General features: G+C 36.7%; 3 protein-coding genes and 1 long non-coding RNA gene across 4 annotated transcripts; 3 read left to right on the top strand and 1 right to left on the bottom strand.

The window, feature by feature from the left end:
- Positions 1-552: 552 nt before the first annotated feature.
- On the bottom strand, positions 553-1,239 carry LOC103989218 (protein RADIALIS-like 3). Its single transcript, XM_009408019.3, has 2 exons — positions 903-1,239; positions 553-803 (listed from the first exon to the last, which is right to left on the bottom strand). The coding sequence occupies exons 1-2, from the start codon at positions 1,135-1,137 to the stop codon at positions 799-801; spliced, it is 240 nt and encodes a 79-aa protein (XP_009406294.2). The 5' UTR covers positions 1,138-1,239; the 3' UTR covers positions 553-798.
- Positions 1,240-7,249: 6,010 nt separating this feature from the next.
- On the top strand, positions 7,250-8,867 carry LOC135677823 (putative pectinesterase 11). Its single transcript, XM_065190232.1, has 5 exons — positions 7,250-7,598; positions 7,711-7,870; positions 7,948-8,136; positions 8,209-8,450; positions 8,534-8,867. Exons 1-5 carry the CDS (start codon positions 7,276-7,278, stop codon positions 8,739-8,741), a joined length of 1,122 nt encoding a protein of 373 aa, XP_065046304.1. The 5' UTR covers positions 7,250-7,275; the 3' UTR covers positions 8,742-8,867.
- Positions 8,868-9,184: 317 nt separating this feature from the next.
- Positions 9,185-10,068, top strand: LOC135677822 (uncharacterized). Its single transcript, XR_010514754.1, has 3 exons — positions 9,185-9,240; positions 9,340-9,442; positions 9,758-10,068. It is a non-coding gene; the product is annotated as an uncharacterized LOC135677822 (long non-coding RNA).
- A 9,357-nt stretch (positions 10,069-19,425) lies between these two features.
- Positions 19,426-19,728, top strand: LOC135677526 (uncharacterized). Its single transcript, XM_065189885.1, has one exon. The coding sequence runs from the start codon at positions 19,426-19,428 to the stop codon at positions 19,726-19,728; it is 303 nt and encodes a 100-aa protein (XP_065045957.1).
- The last annotated feature ends 4,969 nt before the right edge of the window (positions 19,729-24,697 follow it).

Below are 24,697 nucleotides of genomic sequence, written 5' to 3'. Positions count from 1 at the left end.
CACATCAAGTCTGTGAAGGCCACACAACTCTTGAAAAGGTTCAGGAATGAGTTGGACCATCTAAATAGCAGTCCTCAAATGAAAAAAGAGGAGCTGAACAAGACTTGATGCTGCAAATTGATCCTTCCATTCCTCTGAAAAGGTTTATGTCTGATTTAGATTTCTGTAGAATTTTAGATCTATATTGTCACTTCATTCCTCCGAAAGAAATTACACAGCAGTGCATAATAAGAGAAGACAACTTCAAGAGGCTGGATGGAGAGTCTGCTCCACTTAAATAGATAGCATAGACTGCTTATATACTTTTTGTTTAAATAGATAAGCAAATAATCATCATAACACCATATTTCATTTCATCATTAACATTATCATTATGTTTCATTTTTATTCATTAGTATGTGATTTAGACGATAGTGTGCCAAAAGAACATAATAATATTGTGTTATAAAATTTTCAGCTGTTCTTAATACCATTCATATGGCACTTAAAACTCTGTATTAATCTCGTTTGATCAACTTAATCTTTTGAATTGAAGAGGAGAAAACACAGATATGCATTGTTGCCAAACAGGATTATATTGTGCTTCCAGTAGGTAAATTTACAGAGAACAGGACATGTCTTCTTGGCTGCCTGCATTTTAAATACAACATATAATCGAAGGGAGGACAAGAGAACAGAACACTACTTAGAGCAGGGATGTCTGATACTTCATCACATATATGTATGTATCTGTTTCTTGTAATTGATCATCCAGAGTAGACTGCTGCCCGTTTCTACACTTTTGATCCAGTCGACGCTTCATCCTGCCACAAAGAAAAAGAAATGTTCAGATGGTACAGTTCGAGTTTGCTTGATCATGTCCATCAAATTTTTGGACAAAGAGGCAGAGGCGAAGGGAGTACCCCTGTGGCAGGAGGAGCGGTAATTGGCTCGAGGCATCTGGCCCTTCTCGATGAGGATAATGTCCGCCACCAGCAGCTCGTAGTGCCGCTTCACTTCTTCCGCTGACTTGCCGCCGACGGCGCGCGCCACGTTGTGCCAGCGGTCGGGCGTGTCCTTGTCGAACACCGCGAGGGCTTTCTCGAACATCTTGTTCTGCTTCGCGGTCCAGCACGAGCTCCCCGAGCTGGTCGCCATCTCGAAGCTCTGATGTGGGTGAGAGAAGCTGACGAGCTCGGTGTGGGCTGCTGATACGAAGAGGAAGCAACCAGGCGGTGCTCCTTATAGGCAGGAGAGCCGAGGCAGTGGGGGTTGTTCTGTGGTGGAGAACAAAGACTTCTAGACGACCAATAGAAAGGGATTTGTGAATTGGTGGGTTGGGAGAAGGAATCACCCTTGTAAATTTTCTCTCACCCCTTTTCCTGCCAAATCTTCTCTCTCCCTTTGTCATGCAATATAATTCATGCTTATGGCTGAACCCTCGCCTATACCTTTTTTGTGATTAGAATGCTGCACCAATCAAGCAACAAATATGGTGGTCAAAGGTGATCGAACGCCATTTCCATCATCTGATAGAAAACTAGTAGGCTTTGGGGGTTGAAATATCAGCTCAACTTTTGGCAGATGCCACCTTTGGTGATTCCAGCAAGTTGCAATCCCGAGAACCTCAATCTTTTAAATTGAGGACGATGCTGATCCTTTCCTCTGCAAGTTGGCGCTTTGATCCTTGGCTGTATGACACTGTCAAGAGAATGATTCAACAGCAACCCACTTTGTGGCAATGGTTTTGATCTTCTTTCATCTTCACCAACTGTGTTGTGCTCCTCCTCCGACCCCGGAGGAGAAAAGATTCTCAAAGTTCAGCTGGAACTGTGGGAAGATTGAGACTGCAGCCCAGCTTTGCATCGCATCAGTGCTTCCAGAAAGTGGTCCGAGAGACACAGATTCCTCCTGCTGGAAGCAACTTGCCTGATTCCACGGAAGTCATCGGACTGGAATATGTACTCGTACAGACATCGGGTGGCTCCAGGATTCAGCTCACTCCATGTTCAGCAGGAAAAGGGATTATTCTAGTGCATGCTGATGCATCCCATGCAAACCAGCGACGGACGAGCGGGAAAGAGCCAAGTATTCATCTCTCGGCCCCGTCAACATAAAGCAATTATTCCACGGTCCAAATATAGGAATTCTCTGATGGACGACTCGGCTTCCACGCAGATAAGCTTGGGTCGATATGTTGGTGTCCATGTCAGCAATTCACGACTCCAATCACGGCCCCCACTTGCCCTGAGAATTGCGACATGATGCGTGCTGCACACGTGCATGGCCTACATCGGGCCGTTGATGGGTGTATGGATCTCGCGGGCTGAGCTGGGCTGGAAGTATCGGGTCCGGGTTCATCGGCTAACGGGTTACCGGGCCCAGTAGCCTGCCAAATACCCTATAAAAGGGTTGCTAATCCGCGTCGATAGTGGCTCGGCTAGGGTTCTCTCGGTGGGCGAAAGGGGGATCTTCCTCTAGGGTTTCCGGAGGCCGGAACGAAGGGGAAATCTCCATCGCCGTGTGTGTTTGCCTTTTCTCGTATGAATTAGCAGTAGGCGAAGAGGAGGAGGGTGCGATGATGGTTTCTCGTTAATCTGACCTCTTTTCTTCGTGAGGACAGCATTGAATCCATTCATTTTCAGATCTCTGAGCACCTCCTCTCCTCTTCACCCGTCAATTGTCTTCTCTCATCCCACCCCAGATATGTTTTCTTACTCGTTCTTCTTTGGTCTATGGATGCTCTGTTTTGGTTTTATGCGGTACAAGAATTAGTTTCTTAGTATTTCTTTATTTCTCTTTTCGTTGCCAACATTTGGGCAAAAGATCTGATCGTCGCATTATTTTCGTTGATGACGGGGAGTTTTGGTGCTGAGATCGTTGTCTGGGTTTCTGCATCTTTTGTGCCCCATAAAAGAATTAACCAACTTGACATTCATTTTTTTTTAATATTATTTTCTAATAAATAAAATTAAGATTATAATTTTTTTAAAATTATGAGTTTTTAATTTCAGGTTACATATAAACAGGAAGAACTTGTCATTCTTTATTTTAGAATAAAGGATGACAAATTCTTAATTATCTATCAAAATCATTTAAGGATTTTTAAATAAAATTAGAATAAAGGATGACATCTCGGATGAGGACGAGCTCTCTCATTTGTGAATAAGTGGCAAAGTCTTCGAGCGTATTTTTCTTCCCTTTGTTTGAGTCAGATGAGTATTGTCACTAAAGGCTAATGGCATACATTCTCGAGAAAATGAAGTTTGAACTTTATCACCAACTGGATGAAAAAGTAGATGGAAATTGATTTTAAGCGAGCTTATCATTCTTGTGCCAGACCTCTGGTAAGGCATGATATATTAGGACATATGAGGTGTCACATAATGATATATGAGCGTAAAATATTATAATGTGAGAAATATTGTAATGTGTTTCATTAAGTTGGTGCTACCATCTTTTGAGTAAATAGTGATTGACCAAGGTGGGGGTGATCAGTGTATCTCATTTTGATTCTTAGAACTCTCATTGTATCTCTTCCGAATATTGGTTCATTTGTTGTAGTTGGATTCATATAAAATCTTACGTTGAGTTCATTAATTGAGAGGTAGAATGAGGGGTGGTATGGTTTGTTGAATTCTATGATCAGGGACCAAAGTACCCCTTTGACTATTGTTTTGATAGGCCTGAAGCGGTCTTGAGATATCGACACCTTATTGAGTTAGGGAATCTCGATCGATGGTACCAATGGCTATGGAGTTGGGGACTGTGATTAAGTTAGTGACATCACCTATTGGACCAATTAGGGCAAAAGTAGTATATGGTTTGTATCATGCATGTTAGCATCTATATTTGCTGAGCAATATTCTTCGGAGATAGCTTTTAATGACCTTTAACAATATCAATATAGCCTTTTTTCTATGTTGGCGATGTAACATGGTAGTACTCTTATTTCACTCATACCCTAGACTAAAGTAGGATGTCATATTTTAATTTTCATTACTCCTATCTATCGATAGGAATGCACTTGTATATAGTGTTTTCCATATATATTACTACTATTAAAGTAAAACATGCTAACTCACTAGACAAAATGATAGGATTTCCCTTATATATAGTGTTTTTGGCACTTGTACATAATTATAACATGTAAAAAAAATTAAAAAAATCCAAACATAACATGTTCAAAATTTATACATAAAATGTTGAGTGGTCATCACTAGACAATCACTTGGGTCAGATATTAATATCTTTACATGCAAAATATGGTCTATAGTGAGTAATCACTTAGTAAGTATAATCTTTTATAGCTTTATTCAAGTGAGCATGTATCATGTATATCATATTTTAAAATCATCGTCATATAACAATTAACAATAAGCACCTCATCATATACTTCTTTAGCAAGTATAATCTTGCAACATAGTATATGCAAAATAAAGAGAAAATTTTAGGGTAAAATAATTCAGAATGTTTATATGCTCAAGTAGAAAACATAGCAAATTTGTGAAATTCTACGTCTTATATCATAATATATACATGTACTCTCACATCACATGTCATCGTAATATATATATGTGCACTCTCACATTGCACATCATAATATATACATGTACTCTCATACTCTACGTCATAGAAAACACATGAAATTCCATAACGCACGTCATAGAAAACTCGTGCAATCACATATCATCGTATATGCATATATAAAATATATTTTTATCATAATTTATAGATTTTTATCCTTACAAAAAATATATATTTATATTTAGCTCATTCTTAGCCGATGACAATCATATCATTCGAAACATACTTTTTAAAATATATTATGCATATGATAATTTATACGATAACTATTTTATAGTGAATTAAATTTATACTTACCTATTTAAACTAAAAAAATGACGATGTCAAAAAAAGATCACTACTAAAATTATTGATTTATAATTATCATGAGATATCTTAATTAAGAACCTTACCTCTTGAATTATTAATTTATAGTAATAATTTATAAATTTTTTTTGATAAAATATCTTATAAAATAGACTATACTTGACCTAAAAGTTCATTTAAATTTCACTATAAATTTTCTAACAATTCACTCCATAAATATTACACAATTATGTGAAGAAGTTTTACTTCACTATTCAAGCTAACTAAATGATTTTGAATTATTATGAACTTTTGTAGAAGACTAGGAGACATATAAAACTAAATACATATCAAAATTTAACATAAAATTGAATTATTTGGAGGCTAAATTACCCTCCTACTTCAACTACCAACACCTATTTTGTTCTATGAAACTAGATTGAGATTGTCTAAACTTATAAACATCATATCTTGGTTTACAAATATGGTATTCACTCAATTTCAAATCTTACATAACTCTAATAGAATCTTTTAAAGACCAAAGCCTAATTATATTCCTAAGGGGTTAATTCAATTCGAACAGAATCCCTTCTTAGAAAATAGGAGATTCTAAGTACCTCAAATTGGGACCATAACAACTCTATGCACTAATCTCAGGGTAAAGTTATACTAATGATATTAAAACCACAAGAGAATTATCCAAAACATATCCAAAATTTAAAAATAAATTCAACGTTTGTGTTACTCAAAAGTAGTTAAAAATATCAGCCTACAAAACCAAAACCCTAAGTATAACAAAGGAATAGTTAAGTTTTTCTTACATTAATCTTCCATAGAGCTAGGGCTTCATGGCCTTCCTAAGATAAGTTTAGAGAATGATTAAAAAAAGAGAGAAATGATCATGGATTATTAATTGAGTAAAGAGGATGAGACTAAAATTAAAGTAGAGGTACTTAAAAGGTTGCATTAAGGTGTAAAGCTCAATCTCATTAGATCTTATTTCAAGTTTTTTTCTTCTTTTCTTTTATTTTCTTCTTTTACTAATATAATTTTAATGTTACAATAATTTTAATTGAGTTTAATTGGATTTGGATAAAGATAATATTTTTTTAAATCTAAACTCATTCTTCAATCTCACTTAAGCATATTAACATTTAGTATAACATTCCTCTTTTATTTGTATCCTCATTTAATTTTTCATTACTCTGTTCATCTCTAAGTATCTTATATATGGTTTAAAACTTAAATTTTCTTCTTTTAATTATGTTTAAACTCATTCAAGCCTTAAAATTCACTTAAGATCGATTACAATTCAATCGTTACTTCTAGTCATTATATGTGTGTTTATTACCATAACTTAATCTCATAGGTTTGCTAGCACACTTTGATTTGTTGTGCTATACTTAATATAGACATTCATACTTATGCATGCTTAGTTAATATTTCGTAAAAAACTAAGAATGATATTTTTGTAAAGTATACATTTTAATCTTAAAAGTAAAAAATATAGACATGTTATTTGTCATATTTATAAAGCATAGACATTACAAATCATAACATAAAATAAGAGTAATATATACATATTATTTATCCTTTTATTGATATACTAGTTGTAATTCAATATGTGTGAGACTCAAGCGTTATAAGTGACAAGGATAAAGACAACCCATAATTATCTGTCTTAGACCTATGTCCACGTAAACAGATCCATAAGAGGTAGCTTTCGTCTTCTTCTTCAAGCTTGAACATGAATACAGGTCGAATAATGATTGATCGATAATATTCTCCCTGTAATTAATAAATATGTCAAAAGAAGATAACACCTGTATGATCATTGTTCTCAAATCTTGATTCTCTCCACTCAAAAATCTTGATTCAGATATTTTTATTGGTTTCTCAACATGGGTGGGGGAGTAGGAGACTAGGAAACATGTGTAACCACAATTGTAAGCCAGCAAAATTGCTTCTGTAGTTACATCAGCTGACTTTGACAAAGATCATGCCATCATCCAGTGTGGATTATGAGCCAAATCTTTCTTGCATGTTGAGCAATGCAGCCCCCATTTGAGACTTGGCAGCCAACGAGCATATCACAGATAATGTCAAGCTACTGTTTCTGTTCCTGCAAACAAGCTAAGCTTGAGGAGGAAGAATAGCGCTTGTGTAAACTCCAGGTTAGGAGATCAGCAGCGGAGGACAGGTGTCGTGTCATGTCATATCTTTTTAGTTCTTGCTTAGGATGTGCAGCGCATGTAATGTTCCATGGTCGATCTTCTCATGGTTCATTTCAGGTTGGTCAACTACGTAATCCATGCATCTTAGCCCACAAAGTCAATTGATTGCTAGCGCACACAAACATCAGCGAGTTCGAATGTTTCATCCAAACAACACGCCAGCAGACGGCTTCGAGATCACACATCCGCCATGCTTGTTGAGCAAGAGAGTGGCTGGCTCCTGTCACTGCTCTCCTTCTTTAAGTATGCCTCCATTAGCATGCAGAATTCTACGTTTGCAAGAGCCATGGAGACTTTGAGAGACACCCGCCTTGCGCTGTTGGCCTTGTTGGCTGCTTCTTCCTTCTTCGCGGTGGCCGCCGCGGCAGGTTCTTCGGATCCATCCTCCGCGATTCTCGTCAGAGTCGACCAGTCCGGGAAGGGAGATTTCAGAAACATTCAGGCCGCCATCGATGCCGTGCCTTCCAACAACGCCGAGCCCGTCTTCATTTTGATCACGCCTGGGACTTACAGGTGCTCTGTTCTAAGCTCCTTTCTTCTGCAACAACGAGATGATGCATGGGTTGTTCGTTTAAAATGCAAACCGCATCTGACAGCACTGCCTCGTTCCAAACTGTATGTACAGAGAGAAGGTGACTGTTCCAGCTGACAAGCCCTTCATAACATTGAGCGGCTCAAATGCAATGTCCACAGTCATAACATGGGGTGAAGGTTGGACATCATCAGAATCTCACACGGTTTCAGTGTTGGCTTCAGATTTCGTTGGAAGATACCTCACGATTCAGGTACTCTTACATTGCATGAAAGAAGAGTGTTTCTTTCTTTCGAGCAGCTATTAGTAATGGATGAGACTCTCTTCCAGAACACATTTGGTCCAAATGGCCCAGCGATCGCCCTGCACGTTGCTGGGGACAGAGCAGCATTCTACTCCTGCAGGATCATCGGTTTCCAGGACACTCTCCTGGACGACACCGGACGCCACTACTACAGTAACTGCTACATCGAAGGCGCCACCGACTTCATCTGCGGGAACGGCCTCGCTCTCTTCGAAGTAAGTCCTTACTCAGAATCCGATCCTTGTCACTGCAGCTGATGTCGACTCTGATGATGTGTTCGCCACCAGAAATGCCACTTGCACTCGACATCACCGGGCGGCGGAGCCATCACGGCGCAACGCCGGTCCAGTGCAGCTGAAAGCACAGGGTATAGCTTCTTGCAGTGCAAGATCACCGGCACCGGAGCTGGAACTGCAATCCTCGGGCGGCCATGGGGACCCTACTCCAGGGTGGTGTTTGCGTTCACCTACATGTCCGACGCAGTGCTACCTGAAGGTTGGAACGATTGGAACGAGCCTCGCAACCAGAGGTAACATTGGCATACTGCTTCGGTGGCTGAAGCCATTGGTCTGCTTGCATGTCTCTCACAGAACTACTTTGGGTGTCGAGCAGGACGGCGTACTACGGGGAGTACAGCTGCTTTGGTCGTGGCTCAGATGTCACAGGAAGGGTTGGGTGGTCTCACAGGCTGACACCGCTCGAAGCCGAGCCGTTTGCTACCAAGTCTTGGATCGATGGTCAAGATTGGCTGAGGCCTACCCCGCGCTATTTCAGGAGATCATCTGCCCTCACAACGAACTCCTCAGACAGTGGCCTGTAGCTCCTCACGTATCATATTGCATACTGTATATCCCAATGTAAAGAAAAATATGACAATTTCATTCTTATTGATTCATGTACATAATAATGTGGTTTGTTATGTAAATGATATGCCCACCGGTTATGACATCAATTAGTGATTGTTATTCTCTTTCATAAATTAATTGGAGGAATGGTTTTGATATATATATATATATATATATATATTAAGCATCCCGTTTCGTAACAGGAGAGACAGGAAACGAAATTTTCTACCTGTTTGTGATGACCCGTTGCGCTGCTGCATTCTGATTGGATCCTAGAATGGGACCCTCGGGGCCCGCGAGTGACACGCCAATCGTGTGACGCCCCCACGCGGTCTTCGTTCCGCGAATCACGCTTTATAGACAGGCAGTGCTCCATATATAAACTCCCGGGCTTCTCCCTCACGCTCCCCAGCGCAAACCCTAACTTAGAACTTCTCCTCCTTCGCCGCGGCCAAATCCTTCGTCTTCCTTCAGGTAATGATCGCTTCTGCAGTCGTATTCTCTTAGTATTACATCGAACAACTCCTGCTAGGTTGATGTTCCCCTTTCTTTTTTTCCGAGTTCTATTTGCAGATAGTCAGTGTTTTCTTGTTTACTGCGTCCAGCCATGTCGATCGGGGAGCTCCCATGCACAGACGCTGCTCTCATCCTCCATGACGAAGACCTCCCTATCACGGTTCTCCCTCTTCCCTTTTTTATTCTTCCGCATTTGATTTGTTTTCTTCTGAAAATAGAAACTGCGGTTTCTTTTCAAGAGATGCGGTTGTTCTTTGCCGTTTCTGGAAAATATACCATCAGGGGGAGAGGATCGCCACCCTGGCGAAGGCAGAGAACGTGAAGATCGATTCCTACTGGCCGCCCCTCTTCGCCAAGCTCCTCGAGAAGAAGAACGTCGATGATCTTGAGCGTCGGATCAGCTTTTGCTTGAACGGCTTTAGATAGAAAGATTCTCTTTACTTTATTATTTGCCCATCTGATTTTGGACGTACAGGAGGAGGAGGTGGTGTTGCTGCTTCTGTCTCAGCCGCTGTTACCGGCCCCGGTGGTGGTGCTTCTGCCTCCGCCGCCGCTTCGCCTGCTGTTGTTGAGGAGCAGAAGGTCAGTGAAGTCTGTTTATTGGGTTTTCATGTTTATTGGGGTTTTCTGCTAAGATATTAATCTTATTATTATTTGATTAAGTAGTCCTTTATAACGTGAGTTCGCCTACGTGAGGATTTGTATGTATTTGGGGTAGAAGCAAAGAAAGTGATGATGGTATGAGATTATCTTTGTTTATCTTAAATTGATATCCGTGTTGTTCTATGTTATCATTTCATTTTGGATAGTATGGTCACTAATTTATTTGTTTAGTTCAAATTAGATTTGTTAATATGATTTTATTAGTGTAAATTAATTTGTATTGAACTTGATATGGTCAACTGTGTATCCATGCTTTAGGTTATTATTCTACATGAGTGTTGAGATTTGTAAGTATTTTAAAATTAGTTATTAATATAACTGATTATCTTAAATAATATTTGTTAATATGATTTTATTAGTTCAATGCATATGAAATTAGTTCGAATCGAGCTTGATGTGGTGAATGTTGGGATTCGTCAATATCTCAATGGGATAATTAATACAAGGAATTTCTTGTGAAGGAAAAAATCTTAATAATTAAGATTGTGTTCTTATATGAACATCTCATAAAATATAAAAAATACTTTTGATGCTTTTATATTTCTCTCTCTATGATAAGGTACTCTCTATAGGGTGAGAGAAAGGGTGTAATTTTTTTAGGATTTATATGAGAAAATTTATAAGGAAGTGAGTGATGATAATTTAAGGTTTTATAATTAATCTCACATATTAAAAGATTTAATTTTTTTATAGATATATTTTTAGGTTATTGATTTCTAAATATTCGAAATTCTTCAATTCCTACACAAGCATATTCATTAGCTTTCTAGATGTATATGATGATATCTAGATAGATGGATCTTATATAAATCATATGATGAAGTACCACGTGAATGGATATATAGGAATCCAAATATGTTGAATCACTCATGTTATGATCTTCTACCTCCTAGATCTCCCTGTTCCGTCATCTAGCTTATGTTCTTCATGTAACATTCAGACCGAATGACTTTATGAAATTACATCGATACTTCCACATATTATGGGTAACGTAGGAGACATCTCTCGTTTCCCCATGGGGGATCTTAATTACCATTATTCTTCATGTAGCTTATGTTCTGTGCGTGCTTCAAACAATTTTGTCTTCTCCATATTACCATATCTCTAGAGTCAATAATTTTCTATGAGACACTACTGAACTCAATCACTTGTTGCTAGTACTCAACAATTTTCTGTTGAGGTCTATCCCGTAGAGGTATTCAAATTGGATCAGTGATCGATTTCTAGGTTTCGTCGTAAACCTAATTGGTTACTTCTAATTACGTAAATCAATAATTCAAACCACACTCAATGGTAGGGCATTTCCCATTAATATAAGAACTTCTATACCAGAAACAATGGTATCTCTAATTATAACCCTCTAGGATGTAAAATATATCTCTTCTCATCATCCCCATAGTGAATGAGACAAATATATGCATTTCGATTAGGGTCGTATTCTATGGTTACGATTCTACCAGATGTCTTTTTCATTCCGTCGAAAATCGATTTTATAGTATAGACACTTATTACCTCCCCCTCTATGCCATGAGGTAATGATTCCTCTGGCATTACGTAAAATCGATCCTAATTTTCCTCTAGCATTATGTAAAATCGATCCTAATTTTCATGTATACTTTTCCTTATTTAAACAAAATGTGACCTAAGAGATACCAATGATTTGATAAATACTTATTACTATTATAGTGATATAGTCCCACATAGTCCCACATCGGAAAAATCAAGCTTGTTATCTCCTATTGCAATTATAAATAAAGGCCTAAGCTTTGAAGTCAGATGCACCATAAGAAAAACATAATTGTTTACTTTGGGTTTAATTTCTATTAAGTTCACACTTAGTTAAAATAGTTTAGGCTTATAATTTAGGCTTTTCTTGTTTAGTAGTTTCAAATGTTTTATGGCCTAGGAACATTTTTCTAAGGCATTTGTAATTATCCCTTTTATAGTAGAGTTTTGATCCTCCTCTTTCCGTGGACGTAGGTCAATTGATCGAAGTATGTAAATCTGGTATCCTTGTCTTTTTTATTTTTCTGCATTATTGTCTTTATTGGGTTGTCATATTATCATTTGATAAATTTTCTGAGGTCAGCTCTAACAAACCGGTATCAAAGCTTGGTTTTGGGATCTTTTGGTAACGATGACAATAACAAAGATTGTTGTTGAGAAATTCGACAAAAATGTCAATTTTGGCATGTGACAGATCAAGATAGAGGTCATTCTGGTTCAAGACGGAGTTGATTTGGCACAACAAAAAGGTGAGAACATTCCAGATGATACATCAAAGGAAAATCTTGCGGGTATAGATAAGATGGTCCGATCAAGCCTTGTATATAAAGAGGACAATGGAGAATCGTCTCTACTTGAAGCAGAGTTTGTATATACTTCGGATGATCGAAGGTACATCTATACTCTCACATCTTGATAAATTTGATTCCTTAGTGATAGATTTGGAGAATATAGATGCGAAAATTGATACAAAAATTTTGAGATCATACACCTTCTCTCTCTAAAAGTGTTATGTTCATATGTTCGGCCACACTATTTTGCTGAGGCGACATCCTAATAGTGCGATGTCGAACAATTCCTTCATTTTTGCAGAATTCATCAAAGTCACCTTCACAAAATTTCATACCATTATCTGTTCGAAGCTGCTTAATTTGTTTATGTATTTGCTTCTTAATCAAAGTCTTCCATTGTCTAAAGGTTAGAAAAATATTATTTTTATCCGCGTCATCAATTTTCGTATCTATATTCTCCAAATCCATAACCAAGGAATCAAATTTATTAAAATGTGAGAGTATAGATGTACCTTCAGTCATCCAAAGCATATACAAACTCTACTTCAAGTAGAGACGATTCTCCACTGTCCTATTCATTTACAAGGCATTAAGCTTATCTCACATGTTCTTAGTCGTAGTCTCCGTAGTTATCTCTTGTAAAACCTCGTCAGAGAGATTTAGAATAATGCTTGATTGGGCCTTTTTATCTATACCTGCAAGATCTTCCTTTGACGTATCATCTGGAATGTTCTTAGTTTTCTGTAGTGTCAAAACAACTCTCTCTTAAACTAGAATGACCTCCATCTTGAGCTGTCACATACCAAAGTTGACATTTCTATCGAATTTCTTATCATTGTCAAAAGATCCCAAAATCAGGCTTTGATACCAATTTGTTAGAACTGACCCTAGAAAATTTATCAAAAAATAATTTGGTAACCCAATAAATACAATAAAGTAGAAAAATAAAAGAAACCAAGATACCAGATTTACGTGGTTCGGTCAATTGACCTACGTCCACGAACGGAGGAGTAAAACTATACTATAAAAGAAACAATTACAAATGCCTTAGGAAAACGTTCCTAGGTCATAAAACACCTGAAACTACTAAACAAGAAAAGTCCAAACTATTTTAACTAAGTGTAAATTTAATAGAAATTAAACCCAAAGTAAATAATTAGTTTTTCTTGTGATGCATCTGGTTTCAAATCCCAGACCCTTATTTATAGTTACAATAGGAGATAACAAGCTTGATTTTTCCGATACGGGAAACTTGTCAAACTAACATTATTATGGTGATATAGTCATGCAATTTAGCCTCATTATTAATTAAATCTTTCCTATGTCCATTAAACATCCAAAACTAATGTATGAGAGTATTAAGAAGCTTGGAACATATTCAACTTAGCACTAAGTCTTTCAAGCGCTCCCAAGAAAAAGACGTTCTTGTAAAGACATGGTCATGAAGTTTGTACCACATCTCTCTAAAATGGTAGACCTATTCTGGTCAGGGATAAAGGCGTAAACTAGCAGAAGTAATTTTCACAGCTCAGCTGCTAAAGAAACAACCGCTAAGCCTCTTATTTTGCACTGCATCATCAAAAGCAGAGCCAAATATGTCGATTGGTCAAATGGCAACAATAGGTTGAAAATCGATTTTACGTTATAGACACTTATGACCTCCCCCTCTATGCCATGCGGTAATGATTCCTCTAGCATTACGTAAAATTGATCCTAATTTTCTTTTGGCATTACGTAAAATCGATCCTAATTTTCACGTATACTTTTTCTTATTTAAACAAAATGTGACCCGAGAGATAACAATGATTTAATAAATACTTATTACTATTATGGTGATATAGTCCCACATCGGAAAAATCAAGCTTGTTATCTCCTATTACAATTATAAATAAGGGCATGAGCTTTGAAGTCAGATGCACTATAAGAAAAAACTAATTGTTTGCATTGGGTTTAATTTATATTAAGTCCACACTTAGTTAAAATATTTTAGGTTTATAATTTAGGCTTTTCTTGTTTAGTAGTTTCAGGTGTTTTATGACCTAGGAATATTTTTCTAAGGTATTTGTAATTGTCCCTTTTATAGTAGAGTTTTGCTCCTCTGTCCGTGGATGTAGGTCAATTGATCGAACCATGTAAATCCAGTGTCCTTGTCTCTTTTATTTTTCTGCTTTATTGTCTTTATTAGGTTGCCAAATTATCCTTTGGTAAATTTCTTGGGGCCAGCTCTATCAAACTGGTATCACAGCCTGGTTTCGGGATTTTTTGGTAACGATGACAATAACAAAGATTGTTGTCAAGAAATTCGATAGAAATGTTAATTTTGGCATGTTGCAGCTCAAGATGGAGGTCATTCTAGTTCAAGACGGAGTTGATTTGATACTACAAAAAGCTGATAACATTCCAGATGATGCATCAAAGGAAGATCTTACTTACGGGTATAGATAAGAAGGCCCGATCAAGCATTATTCTAAATCTCTATGACGAGGTTTTACAGGAGATAGCTACGGAGACTACGACTAAGAGCATGTGAGATAAGCTTAAAACCTTGTATATAAAGAGGACAATGGAGAATCGTCTCTACTTAAAGTAGAGTTTGTATATACTTCGGATGATCGAAGGTACATCTATACTCTCACATCTTGATAAATTTGATTCCTTAGTTATAAATTTGGAGAATATAGATACAAAAATTGATACAAAATTTTGGAGATCATACACCTTGCTCACTCTAAAAGTGTTCTATTCATATGTTCGGTCACACTATTTTGCTGAGGCGTCATCCTAACAGTGCGATGCCGAACAATTCCTTCATTTTTAAAGAATTCATCAAAGTCACCTTCACAAAATTTCAAACCATTATCTTTTCGAAGCTGCTTAATCTGTTTACCTATTTGCTTTTTAATCAAAGCCTTCCATTGTCTAAAGGTTAAAAAAACATTATTTTTATCTACGTCATCAATTTTCGCATCTATATTCTCTAAATCCATAACCAAGGAATCAAATTTATCAAAATGTGAGAGTATAGATGTACCTTCAGTCATCCGAAGCATATACAAACTCTGCTTCAAGTAGAGACGATTCTCCACTGTCCTCTTCATTTACAAGGCTTTAAGCTTATCTCACATGTTCTTAGTCGTCGTCTCCGTAGTTATCTCTTGTAAAACCTCGTCAGAGAGATTTAGAATAATGCTTGATCGGGCTTTTTTATCCATACCTGCAAGATCTTCCTTTGACGTATCATCTGAAATGTTCTTAGTTTTCTGTAGTGTCAAAACAACTCTATCTTAAACTAGAATGACCTCAATCTTGAGCTGTCACATACCAAAGTTGACATTTCTATTGAATTTCTTATCATTGCCAAAAGATCCCAAAATCAGGCTTTGATACAAATTTGTTAGAACTGACCCTAGAAAATTTATCAAAGAATAATTTGGCAACCCAATAAATACAATAAAGCAGAAAAATAAAAGAAACAAGGATACCAGATTTACGTGGTTCGGTCAATTGACCTACGTCCACGAACGGAGGAGCAAAACTATACTATAAAAGGAACAATTACAAATGCATTAGGAAAATATTCATAGGTCATAAAACACATAGAACTACTAAACATGAAAAGCCCAAACTATTTTAACTAAGTGTGAATTTAATAGAAATTAAACCCAAAGTAAATAATTAGTTTTTCTTGTGATACATCTGGCTTCAAATCCCAGACCCTTATTTATAGTTACAATAGGAGATAACAAGCTTGATTTTTTCGATACGGGAAACTTGTCAAACTAACATTATTATGGTGATATAGTCATGCAATTTAGCCTCATTATTAATTAAATCTTTCCTATGTCCATTAAATATCCAAAACTAATGTATGAGAGTATTAAGAAGCTTGGAACATATTCAACTTAGCACTAAGTCTTTCAAGCGCTCCCAAGAAAAAGACGTTCTTATAAGGACATGGTCATGAAGTTTGTACCACATCTCTAAAATGGTAGACCTATTCTGGTCAGGGATAAAGGCGTAAACTAAAGAACGATTCGGCATGCAGACTTACGCAGCAGAAGTCATTTTCACAGCTCAGCTGCTAAAGAAGCAACCGCTAAGCCTCTTATTTTGCACTGCATCATCAAAAGCAGAGCCAAATATGTCGATTGGTCAAATGGCAACAATAGGTTGAAAATCGATTTTACGTTATAGACACTTATGACCTCCCCCTCTATGCCATGCTGTAATGATTCCTCTAGCATTACGTAAAATCGATCCTAATTTTCTTTTGGCATTACGTAAAATCGATCCTAATTTTCACGTATACTTTTCCTTATTTAAACAAAATGTGACCCGAGAGATACCAATGATTTGATAAATACTTATTACTATTATCGTGATATAGTCCCACATCGGAAAAATCAAGCTTGTTATCTCCTATTGCAATTATAAATAAGGGCATGAGCTTTGAAGTCAGATGCACTATAAAAAAAACCTAATTGTTTGCTTTGGGTTTAATTTATATTAAGTCCACACTTAGTTAAAATATTTTGGGTTTATAATTTAGGCTTTTCTTGTTTAGTAGTTTCAGGTGTTTTATGACCTAGGAACATTTTTCTAAGGTATTTGTAATTGTCCCTTTTATAGTATAGTTTTGCTCCTTTGTCCGTGGACGTAGGTCAATTGACCGAACTATGTAAATCCAGTGTCCTTGTCTCTTTTATTTTTCTGCTTTATTGTCTTTATTAGGTTGCCAAATTATCCTTTGGTAAATTTCTTGGGGTCAGCTCTAACAAACTGGTATCAGAGCCTAGTTTCGGGATTTTTTGGTAACGATGACAATAACAAAGATTGTTGTCGAGAAATTCGACAGAAATGTTAATTTTGGCATGTGGCAGCTCAAGATGGAGGTCATTCTAGTTCAAGACGAAGTTGATTTGACACTATAAAAAGCTGAGAACATTCCAAATAATGCATCAAAGGAAGATCTTACGGGTATAGATAAGAAGGCCCGATCAAGCATTATTATAAATCTCTCTAACGAGGTTTTACGGGAGGTAGCTACGGAGACTACGGCTAAGAGCATGTGAGACAAGCTTAAAACCTTGTATATAAAGAGGACAATAGAGAATCGTCTCTACTTAAAGTAGAGTTTGTATATACTTCGGATGATTGAAGGTACATCTATACTCTCACATCTTGATAAATTTGATTCCTTAGTTATAAATTTGGAGAATATAGATGCGAAAATTGATGCAAAAATTTTGAGATCATACACCTTGCTCTCTCTAAGAGTGTTCTGTTCATATGTTCGGTCACACTATTTTGCTAAGGTGTTATGCTAACAGTACGATGCCGAACAATTCCTTCATTTTTGCAAAATCATTAAAGTCACCTTCACAAAATTTCATACCATTATCTGTTTGAAGCTGCTTAATTTGTTTACTTGTTTGCTTCTCATTCATAGCCTTCCATTGTCTAAAGGTTAGAAAAACATTATTTTTATCTGCGTAATTAATTTTTGCATCTATAATCTCTAAATCGATAATTAAGGAATCAAATTTATCAAAATGTGAGAGTATAGATATACCTTCAGTCATCCGAAGCATATACAAACTCTACTTCAAGTAGAGACGTTTCTCTACTATCATCTTCATATACAAGGCTTTAAGCTTGTCCCACATGTTCTTAGCCGTAGTCTCCGTAGTTGCCTCTTGTAAAACCTCGTCAGAGAGATTTAGAATAATGGTTGATAAGACCTTTTTATCCATACCTACAAGATCTTCCTTTGACGTATCATCTGGAATGTTCTAAGTTTTTTATAGTGCCAAATCAACTGTCTTGAACTAGAATGACTTCCATCTTGAGCTATCACATACCAAAATTGACATTTCTATCGAATTTTTCATCGTTGCCAAAAGATCCCGAAACCAAGCTCTGATACCAGTTTGTTAGATCTGACCATAGAAAATTTATCAAAGAATAATTTGGTAACCCAATAAATACAATAAAGCAGAAAAATAAAAGAAATAAGGATATCAGATTTACGTGATTTGGTTAATTGACCTACGTCCACGGACGGAAGAGCAAAACTCTACTATAAAAGGTACAATTACAAATGCCTTAGAAAAATATTCCTAGGCCATAAAACACTTGAAACTATTAAAAAAGAAAAATCAAAATTATTTTAACTCAGTGTGAACTTAATATAAATTAAATTCTAAGTAAATAATTAGTTTTTCTTGTGGTGCATCTAGGTTTAAAGCCCAAACCCTTATTTATAATTGTAATAGGAGATAACAAGCTTGATTTTCCCGATACGGAAACTTACAATTTAGCCTCATTATTAATTAATTTTTTCCTATATTCGTTAAATATCCAAAACTAATGTATGAGAGTATTAAGAAGCTTGGAACATATTCAACTTAGCACTAAGTCTTTCGAGCTCCCAATCACTGCAGAGAAAAAGACGTTCTTGTAAGGACATGGTCATGAAGTTTGTACCACATCTCTCTAAAATGGTAGACCTATTCTGATAAGGGATAAAGGTGTAAACTAAGAACGATTCAGCACGCAGACTTACGCAGTAGAAGTCATTTTCACATCTCAGCCGCTAAAGAAGCAACCGCTAAGCCTCTTATTTTGCACTGCATCATCAAAAGTATAGCCAAATTTGTCGATTGGTCAAATGGCAATAGGTTGAAAAAGATATTGGCAACAGTTGGGGGGTTGGTGCTTCAAAGACCCAGCCAAAGAAATCATCCATGATTTCCTGGCAGCTAAGCTACAATGGCAGAGGAGGAAGAAACAGACAACCCAGTGAGAAATCATCCATGGAGTCAAAGCATATCTTCTACTAAAAGCAAAAGGAATAAAAATGTGAGACCACATCAGTTTGTCTTTATACTTGCCCTGCACAGTAAAGCTGTGTCTACTTCGGTTGACTTTGTCGTCCAGGAGAGGAAGATGGCCGCCATGGCGAGGCATGGTCAAAAGGGAGCACACCTAGTCAGACTACCTCATCCAAAGGGGGGGTTTCAAGGAAGCGTTCCTGACTGAGACGCCCCACCTGCAACTCATCGATTGGATATGCTTTAAACTCCCCACCCACCTCCTCAGCCATATCCCATGCTTTAAAGCACTCCCAACCCCCGAAGAACAAGCAAGCAAGCAAGACCACGACCTCCCTCCTGCAGCAGCCATGTCGGACGCCTCGGGTCGTCGGAGGAGCCGGCGAGGCTACCGCCGCCTGCTGTCCCGGCAGTCCTCGTTCGACCTGGCCGAGGGCGACGAAGCGACGACGACGGCGGCGACGGCGACGGTGAGCGAAATGAAGAGATCGAACACCACCAGGGAAATAAAGGCGCACCCGGTCATCAGAATCATGGAGAAGCCACCGAAGAAGGCAACAGCCACGCCGGAGTTCTTGCGATACTTGGAGTATATGAGGGAGGCCGGTACGTGGCATCCCAACTCCGACGCGCCTGCGATCTACTTCAAGTAGCAGCTTTGATGCATTCGGGTGTTGCTTTCTCTCGTTGATTTGTAATGCTTATTGTTGTGATCATAACAAAGAAGGAAAAATATCGTGATATTTTTATGATTTCTTTTCCACAAAAAAAGAAAAGCTACGTGTTGGGGTTAGAATTTGATGGACCCGATCCGACCCGATAATATAACGAATCCACGACTTCATTGTTGTAATATATCGGATCCGGATGAACCTTTATGGATTCGACCCGGTAACACCGCCACCTCTTATCCCTGCTCCCTCCCTGATCTCCGCTGTGTTTACTCGTTTCCTCCGTGGTCTGTTGGGTCCAGCTTATATGTGGGCTTGGACAATTAAGCTTTTTGAGCTCAAATCACTAATTAAAAGACAAAAGAGATATAGGGTAGCGAACAAGTGATCAACGAGCATGCACAGTGAACGCGAGCAGTCGCACTGAGAGAGAGAAAGATTAGGATATTAAATTTTCTGCTTAACGATCAGTAGCTAAACATTGTCAGTTTTATCAGTTTTGACCTAAATTTTATACGAAGAATCCTTACAGTAAGCTCTACAATCCTAACTGTGTTGATCTACGATTTACCCTCTCTGAGGTACTTTCCTGCTGTATCCACTTTGTGAGACCTAGAATTCTCAGATCTATCCTATGATGATATGTTATTCTTGAACCAAGATCTATGTTCTTAATGTTATTATGATCCTCTAATTATTCTAGAGAAGATTTACTGTAAATCTGTTATCATTATTATTGATAGTGGAAGTTTGAGGTGGACTACGGTCCCTTGGTTTTTTTTACATTGGGTTTTTCACGTTAAAATATTTGGTCTCACTATTGATTGATTTATTGCTCTACTGTTTATATTGCTCTGGTTGATATTTACATTTCGATAAGTTGGTATTTTGATGAGGAACCCTTTTTGTTACATAAAGAGGGAAAAAAATTATTCCGCTTTAACAGATTTTTCCTAACAAGTGGTATCTGAGCAACAGGTGTTTTGATGCTAGTTTTTCTTGTGTGATTGAAATATAGCAGTCATATGGTATGATTAAATTGAACTAATCAAATTATTCCACTTAGAGGCGTATGATGGAAGATCTGCTTTATTACAAAGATTTGTATAAGCCTATCAAAGTTAAAGATAAACCTTCTACTATGGACGATGAAGAATAAAAAATTTAACATAGAAAAACTATTACTTATATTAGAAGATGGATGGATATAAACTTGCATGAGCATATTTCTGATGAAACCAGAGCTGATGTTGTTTGGCAAAGGTTAGAAAATCTCTTTGCGAAAAAGATAGTGGGAAATAGAATTTCTCTCCTTAGAAGACTTGTGAATTTGAAGTATAAAGATGGTGATAATATTGTTGAGCATATAAGCCTATTTTAGGGTCTTGCAAACAAGTTGGTTACTATGAAAATGAATATAGATAATGAGATGCAAGGATTATTACTTCTTAGCTCTTTACCAGAAAGTTGGGAAACGTATGTAGTGACAATTTATAACTCCATGCCAGAGGAGACTCTAACTATAGATATGGTTAAAGACAGTTTGCTAAATGAAGATGCCAGAAGGAAAGAACAGGGTAAATCTTCTTCTGGTGCATTTGTTACTGAAAAACAAGAAAGACGTGGAAGAAGTCATAGCAGAAATCCACATGGTTATAGAGGAAGATCCAAGTCTAGAAGAGATATCAAATGTTTTTACTGTAATATACCAAGTCACATGAAGAAAGAGTGTAGGTTTTGGAAGCGATAATAGAATGAAATGAAGAAAAATGAGAAAGAAACTAATGCAGTTGCTACTAAAGGTAATATCACTATTGTTTATGATAATGGTTGTATCAGTCTTGTAGCTCAGGACAGTAACTGGATAATTGACTCTAGTGCTTCATTTCATATTACTTCTATTGGTGATTTCTTCAGATCTTACACTGTTGGTGATTTTGATAATGTCAGAATGGGAAACATGGTACATTTAAGATTGTGGGTAGTAGAGATATTTGCTAAAAGACCAGTATTGGAAGCAAATTGATACTCAAAGATGTCAGACATGTTCCAAATATTCGTCTTAACTTGATATCTATAGGCAGACTTGATGATGAGGGCTTTACGCATTATTTTGGTGAAAGCAAATAGAAACTTACTAAAGGTTCTCTAATTATAACAAGAAGAATGAAGCTTAACTCTTTTTATGTCATGGAAGCTAAGCTACACAAAGGAAAGATTAATGTAATTCAAAAATGTGAAAGTATAGATCTTTGGCATAAGAGGCTTGGTCATATCAGCGAGAAGAGATTTCAAACTCTTGCTAGAAAGCAGTTATTACCAGAGTTGCAAGGTACATATCTTAAATCTTGTGATCATTGCTTAGTTGGAAAAACACATAGAGTTGCATTTCATACATATCCATCATCTAGAAAATCATATGTTATTGATTTAGTTCATACTGATGTTTATACTATGCAAACTAGAATTCTTGGATGTGCTCTTTATTTGTTATTTTTATTGATAATCATTCTAGAAAAGTGTGAGCTTTTACTTTAAAATTTAAAGATTAAGTACTCAATGTTTTTAAGGAGTTTCATATCAGTGTTTAAAGAGAAATCGGCAGAAAGCTAAAGTGTGTTCGATCAGATAATGGTGACGAGTACAGGGGTCCTTTTAAGAATTATTGTAGGTTCCAAGGTATCAGACTTGAGAAAACAGTTCCTAAAACTCCTCAGTAAAACGGTGTGGCAGAAAGGATAAACAGAACAATTGAAGAAAAGATTAGGTATATACTTTCTCATGCCAAGTTATCTAAGTCATTTTAGGGGGAGGCTATGAGAACTACAGTTGACCTGATAAATCTTTCTCTATCAGTTCCTTTGAAAGGTGATGTTTCAGAGAGAGGATGTTCCAAAGAAAATATAGAAAGAAAAAGATATATCTTATAATCACTTGAGAGTCTTTTAGTGTAAAGCATTTGTTCATATTCTCAAATATGAGAGGTCCAAGCTTGATAATAAGGCAAAAGTATATATCTTCTTGGGATATGGTCATAAAGAGTTTAAGTACATATTATAGGATCCAATGAATAAGAAGATTATTAGAAGCAGATATGTTATATTTCTTGAAGACCAATTGTTTGATGATGGTGATAATGTTGAGAAGCCAAAAACCTCTATTTATGTTCCTTAGAGTTTGGGTCCAGTTCCTTCAACTATAGTTCATGATGATCATAGAGGAGATGAACAAGAAGATTGTAGTGAGAATGTAAGTGATGATACTCCTACAGTTGATGATGCTGAACCAATTGAACAAACACCTCCACCACCAGTTGAGATTCTATTGAGAAGATCCACTAGAGAGCAACAACCATCTACCAGATATCCTCCATATGAGTATGTTATGCTTACTAATGGGGAAAGTCAGAAACTTACCAAAAAGCTATTTTACATTAGCATAAGAATGAATGGGTTAAAGTCATGTAAGAAGAGATGAGATCCTTGTTTGAGAACCATACCTATGACTTGGTAAAGTTGCCTAAAGAGAAGAAAACTCTCAAGAATAAGTGGGTTAATAAGTTAAAGTCTGAAAATAATAACTCACAACAAAGATACAAGGTACGACTAGTTGTGAAAGGATTCAGTCAGAAGAAAGGTATTAACTTTAAAGAAATATTTTCTTCTATAGTGAAAATGTCCTCTATCCGAGTTGTTCTTAGTTTGGTTGCTCACTTGAATTTAGAAGTTGAGCAACTTGATGCGAAAACAGTATTTCTTCATGGTGACTTAGAAGAAGAAATTTACATGAAACAACTAGAAGGTTTCAAACTCAAGAGAAAAAAAAAAATCTGGTGTGTAAGCTTAGGAAAAGTTTATATGGACTCAAACAACACCTAGATAGTGGTACAAGAAGTTTGATTCCTTTATGATGAGCCAAGGGTATGATAGAATCATATCTGATCATTGTGTATTTATGAAGAAATTTTCATATGATGATTTTATTATTTTACTGCTATATGTTGATAATATGCTGATTGTTGGCTATGATACTGGAAAAATTAAAAAGCTTAAAAGAGAGCTAAGTAAGTCTTTTGCCATGAAAGACTTGGGATCGGTGAAACAAATACTTGGTATGAAGATTCTTCATGATAGAAAGAAAAGAAAGATTTAGCTATCTCATGAGACTTATATTGAAAAGGTTCTTGAAATATTCAACATGTGTAAAGCCAAAGTAGTTTGTTCTCCATTTGCATGTCATTTCAAGCTTAGTTCGAAACAATGTCATATAAGTGAGAAAGAAAAAGAAGAAATATCCAGAGTATCTTATTCGTCTGCAGTAGGCAGTTTGATGTATGTTATGGTTTATACTAGGTCAAATATAGCTCATGTAGTTGGAATTGTTAGTCGATTTCTCTTTAATCCTGGAAAGAAATATTGGGCAGTAGTGAAATGGATATTAAGATATCTAAGAGGTACTTCCAGGTTGTGTTTATGTTTTAACAGTGATGAACCTATGTTAGAAGGCTACACAGATGTAGACATGACAGGTAACACTGATTCCAAGAAGTCCACTTCGGGATTCTTGATGACATTTGTAGGAGGAGCAGTCTCTTGGCAATCAAAGTTACAGAATGGTGTTGTTCTATCAACCACAAAAGCATAATACATAACAATTACTGAAGCATGCAAGGAAGTTTTATGGATGAAAATGTTTCTACAGGCTTGAAACAAGAAGGATATATTGTTTACTATAACAGTCAGAGTGTCATTCACATCTCTAAGAATTCAATATATCATTCTAGATCCAAGCATATTGATGTGAGATATCACTAGATTCATGATGTGCATGAGATGAAAAAATACATGACGGTAGAGAGAGAGAGGAAGGAGAGAGAAAAATTAGGATCTTGAGTTTTTTGTTTGACGATCAGTGGTCAAACATTGTCAATTTTAGCCCAAATTTTATATAG

The sequence above is a fragment of the Musa acuminata genome, chromosome BXJ1-6, assembly GCF_036884655.1.
Source record: "Musa acuminata AAA Group cultivar baxijiao chromosome BXJ1-6, Cavendish_Baxijiao_AAA, whole genome shotgun sequence".
Classification (NCBI taxonomy): Eukaryota; Viridiplantae; Streptophyta; class Magnoliopsida; order Zingiberales; family Musaceae; genus Musa; species Musa acuminata.
The sequence above is the reverse complement of the archived record's forward strand: the minus strand, read 5'-3'. Positions and strand labels throughout refer to the sequence as shown.

What these genes read in the sequence shown, in the direction of transcription:
- LOC103989218 (XM_009408019.3), bottom strand. Translation starts at nt 1,137, where the DNA reads ATGGCGACCAGCTCGGGGAGCTCGTGCTGGACCGCGAAGCAGAACAAG.
- LOC135677823 (XM_065190232.1), top strand. Translation starts at nt 7,276, where the DNA reads ATGCTTGTTGAGCAAGAGAGTGGCTGGCTCCTGTCACTGCTCTCCTTC. An exon ending in ATCACGCCTGGGACTTACAG is followed by an intron (nt 7,599 to 7,710) that starts GTGCTCTGTTCT and finishes CTGTATGTACAG; the next exon opens with AGAGAAGGTGACTGTTCCAG. An exon ending in GAAGATACCTCACGATTCAG is followed by an intron (nt 7,871 to 7,947) that starts GTACTCTTACAT and finishes ACTCTCTTCCAG; the next exon opens with AACACATTTGGTCCAAATGG.
- LOC135677526 (XM_065189885.1), top strand. Translation starts at nt 19,426, where the DNA reads ATGTCGGACGCCTCGGGTCGTCGGAGGAGCCGGCGAGGCTACCGCCGC.